Source organism: Chaetura pelagica, unplaced genomic scaffold (genome assembly GCF_000747805.2).
Source record: "Chaetura pelagica isolate M959 unplaced genomic scaffold, ChaPel_1.0 scaffold386, whole genome shotgun sequence".
Taxonomy (NCBI): Eukaryota; Metazoa; Chordata; class Aves; order Apodiformes; family Apodidae; genus Chaetura; species Chaetura pelagica.
In genome coordinates this window covers 2,657,465-2,662,149 of record NW_009953703.1, presented here as the reverse complement: position 1 = coordinate 2,662,149, position 4,685 = coordinate 2,657,465, and the positions used below count along the sequence as shown (strand labels likewise).

The following is a 4,685-nucleotide window of genomic DNA, read 5'->3' as shown; positions in this document are numbered from 1 at the left end:
CTCTTGTTTCTTTCTCTGACCTTCAACTACATTACCCTCTGCAGAAAAAACCCAACAGTTTTACTAATTTATAAGCACCATGCAGACACAGGCAACCTAGAAAGAAGCCTCTTAAAGCAGTTATGAAGAAAAACATGATAAAGCTTCCATAGAGAGAGAAATTCTGAAAGCCCAAAAGAAAAAGAAAAAAGTAGTGTGTAGATTTAAAATATTCCCAATACTCACTGAATGCAGCCACTGCAAGAGCCAGTGTGACAATAATGGAGACCCAGGAAACCCACAATGCCTTCTTTCTGTAGCTTTGAGCTTCATGAGGTTTTAGCCTTGTACTGCTTTCTAGTAAACCTGATAAGCAATAAGCAAAGAGGGTATGAACAATCCATTGCTCCACAGCTGTGTTAGTTCAGACCTAGATCACAAATTTACATTCTATATAACACAGAATCAATACAGAATCAAATCTTTCTCACATTATTAAGGTTAAGTGAATGAAGCCACCAGAAACACACGAGTAAGCAAGGAGAACACACACAGGTTGTTCTGATTCCACATAGAAAGACCCACTCAACCACTTAAAAAATGAGAACTGCAGTTGCAGGGCAGTTGCAGAAAAGTGTATCACTTGCATTTTCCACCTGGACAGCCACATGAGAAAGGGCTCAGTTCTATACCCTACTCAGATCAAAACTCATTTCAGCAGTTCAGGATCATGAACATAATTAACATAATTAGTTGGCTGGTCTCTGTGAAATAACCTACTGATGCACAGGGATACATTGCACATACCGAGCATCCAAGTAGAAGCTGGCATACTTCAGAATCAAAGCTATCACAGCTGAAAAAAACTATTGAAGCATCATGTCCTTCATGGTGAGGCAAGAATACATCCCTATCTAGAACTAACTGAAGAACCAACTCTGTCCCTATTGCCATCAGCATGGAAATCTTTTGAACACAGGGGAATGGGATTGCTTTATCTTTTTTTATGATTCCAATTCATGAAAAGTGTTTTGCAGACTCATCTTAAAGCACAGAGAAAAAATTAGGTTAAAAATATAGAAAACTCCATTATTTGGTTTTCATTCTCACAGCCTGAGTCTTATGCCACTTTCAAAATGTGTTCATAATTTAACTTACTTGTATTTTGTTTATCCCATCCAGATTCGTTGTGCTTAATGTATTCATCCAGTTTGAAACATTTCAAACCTACATTCTTTTTCCACCAGCAAGCTGCAGCTCAAACCCGTTCAACTGTTACAGAACACCTGATGGCTTTTAACTTTCTTAATTAATTACTCCAGAAATGCAGGTGGTTCCTTTTAGATGATGTCCACTTTACAGAGGCACTTGCCTGCCCTGAATGCATTGAACTAGGGCACCGGTTTAATAGAACAACGTTTTAGTACCTAGTTTAACGTCTTAGACAAAGAGTTGAGAACAGGGTCTCTGGCAGACTCAGCAGCAGATTAAAACTTAACAGCTGAAGCTGTTCCTATCCTCTCCCACCCAGTTTTCTCTCTGATGACTATTGCCACTTTCAAGGCAAGGACACCTCATCTGGTTATCAGTGCACTCCTGAATCCACACCACACTTAACCAAATTTATTAACAAGATATTAATTTCAACTGACTGTAATATACTGGCTGAAAACTGCAGTGGTTTTGGAATCAATTCAGCAGTGAATCAGACACCTCTGCCTTCACGGTTGCAATGTCTCAGCAGAGGGGCAGGCATCCAGGGGTGCTAACAATTTGATCCACCAGATACCATTCTGTCACTTGAAGGCTGTCAAAATTACTGGTTCTAAACCTAGAATAATTGGTGGGATTCACGCTGCCCTGAAAGAATACTTCATGTTTTTTCCACCTCAATTTCAACAAGGAGAGAGAGTTTCTTTATGGTAGCTCAGAAAGCCACTGTGATAATTCCATGCTTGTACTGTGCTTCTAGAAAACTTGAAATATTGCCTCACTTTTTGTACTATACACTTGCCTCTTTAGGAAAAGAATTTGCAAACTTGCAGGCAGGAGAACTACTAGGCCCTATATTGAAATTATGTCTGTTTCTCATTATGTGCATTCTTTGTTTAATACATGAAAACTACCAGATGATAACTACAGAAGGTTTGAATCTTTTACTAGTAGTACTGCTCAGCTATGTCTCACATAGTCCGCTTTCATTTGTGTGAAGAAATATTATTTGTTTTTTTCCCAGTGGCCTATCTTCCACATAATCATGCAGAGTTTAACTGATGTCTGATATTAAGTAATTTAACAAGATATCTAGAAACATAGGAGATATTTCCGCTAATATAACCATAAAGAAAACACATCTTCTCATGTTTTGTGTGTTCATCCCTCTTGGGCCCAACCCAAACCAAGGATTTTAAATTATGGCCCAAACCTTGCCAGAATGTAAAGCAAAGTTGGTCTTCTTAGCTAATTTTGATTCTCAGTATTTCAAATAAACACAGATCAGGATGATAGACATCCTCACCTGTTTCTTTCTTTAAAGACATCCTGTAAATTCATAGCTCACTATTACCTGGGAAGTCCAGCATACACAGTTGATACTTATATATATCCTAATGAAATGGAGAAATTAATAACAAGCCCCACAGCTAGTGCAGCACTGCTGATTACTATTCACATGTCAAGCACGTGTCCAGTATGACAGAGACTGCAATCCTTATAAAACAGAACCACTTCTGCCGCGCACGAACGCGTGTGTGTTTCTCTCAAAATGGCTGGCACATTCTAGCTGTCACAGATGCGACCCCTTCTCTCCTAAAATAATTTAAAAAAAAAAATTCTGTATTTACAGTTTTCGTCCCTGACAAAAATCATATTATTCTTACAAGTGTCCTAGGGGACAGACAGCACACAAATACACAAACTCATTCACATGACTGCCAAGACCACAGCATGACAATTATTTAGAAGCAACAACAGCTCATTAATTTACACACAATAACACAATTCACAAGGTAAACCTCCATATTTTTTCCACTGACCATACGAAAACAAGCTTTAAGCATCCACAGAAGGCTGAAAGATAACCTTTCAGTACGACCTGCATTGCTGCTAAAATAAAAAGCTACTATCTCCTGACAAATTTCCTCCACCCTGATATTAACATCCTGAGTAATTTTATTGCCATTAATTTAACACATGGGGATATCCTTAAGGTAAAGAAAATACTATAAGCTGGTTAAATCCACTGGATTTTCACTTTATCTTTCAAGTACCTTTGTATATTAACAGATTTTCTTCCCATAAAAAAAATCAGAAGAAAAAACCTGCCTAACAGTTGCAGAACACAAGCTTGGCATATTTGTGAAGTGATTCTAGGATATTCTTTACCATATGCTGACTTACCAAAAGTACTTTTCTATTTGGCTAAGGGATCATTTTAAAATGTCAACTTAGAATTTGCAGAAGAGATAAGGCTAATAGAAAAATTATTCACCTAAGGTGTTAATTTTAGGACCCCATCCACAGCATTATCACTGATTTGGGATATGGCTCTTAAAGGGCAAATATTTTGTTCCAAAATGTAGGGTTATTTTATTTTTAGCAAACATGGAAGTATCATCTCTATAACTGGATCTGCTATGATTCATTGGAAATGATCATAAGGAAAAGTAAAACCTAAAAGGACAGACTGTGACAATTTCAACAGGAACAACATGCAAAAAGCATAGCAGATTTTCCTCCACAGTGACTGAGAATTATCCTGGTAGATGTATCAGTGACTAGAGGAAAGGCTAACAGAAAGCTACTGCAAGGGCCACAGAAAGAACGTGAAGGCAGAGAAGGAAATAAAAACAGCAGCTTTAGTCCCATCTCCCTCCTAGAAAGATTAGGTAAAATAGACAGTCTGTCTCTTTGGAATTACCCTTAATACCAAAAGGGCCAACTTTCATCTTTAACTCTGTCATATTGGGCACAAACGAAATATTTCTGTAGTCTTAACTTCCATGTTTGAACCATAATCAAAATTCCTGATTCCTGTTATTTAAAATGGAACTGAAGCCTCAAACTGCCCTCAGCCACAAGGTCTGCTCTGCCATCGATGGGGACAGCAAAGGCACCCCTGGAAAAAGGGCTGTCCCCAGCCCTGACGAGACTGAAACCTGTCAGGGAAGATGGTGACTGCTCTTCCCCCTCACTTCTCTGTTTCACGTCTAGGATTTAAATGTGAGCAAGCAGAGGCACTTGGAAAGCTGGGGAAAGAATGGGAGGCACAGGGGTTACGTGTAGGATGGGGTGAAGAGTGAGAACACAGAAGGGACTCTGGGATGCTGAAAGCAGGAACAGAAAGGAAGGAAAGAAAACAGAGGGGCTAAGGAAAGCCTATAGGTGAAATAAAAAACGGAGACAAACTGTTTGGAGCGCTGTGCAGGGCAAGGCAATGGGGAGGGTTAAAATGGCAGCTGCGTTCGTGGGCAGGAGCTCAGCAGGGGCCTCACACACCGCGCACAGGTGCCCGAAAGAGACGAGTTTCACATTGAAGGTCTGGGAGCAGGGCAGCTCTCCATCCCTGGCCACAGATTGAGGCAGACAACAAAAAAAAAAAACGAGTTACACGGACAGCACACAGTACAGCAAGCGAGACAACGATGAAGGCAGGCGCCCGGAGTTCTGACCCAGCCCGGGCTGGACGGGACCAGCAACGCCCCGAG

The 4,685-nt window shown here is 40.1% G+C and overlaps 1 protein-coding gene across 1 annotated transcript in view; it reads right to left on the bottom strand.

Annotated features, from left to right (window-relative positions):
- The window catches only part of TMEM163 (transmembrane protein 163), a 91,274-nt gene that overhangs the window by 85,115 nt on the left and 1,474 nt on the right, over window positions 1–4,685 (bottom strand). Inside the window, exon 2 of the mRNA XM_010000396.1 lies at window positions 226–345. Coding sequence (XP_009998698.1) covers window positions 226–345 — 120 coding nt within the window. The remainder of the gene's footprint in view (window positions 1–225; window positions 346–4,685) is intronic.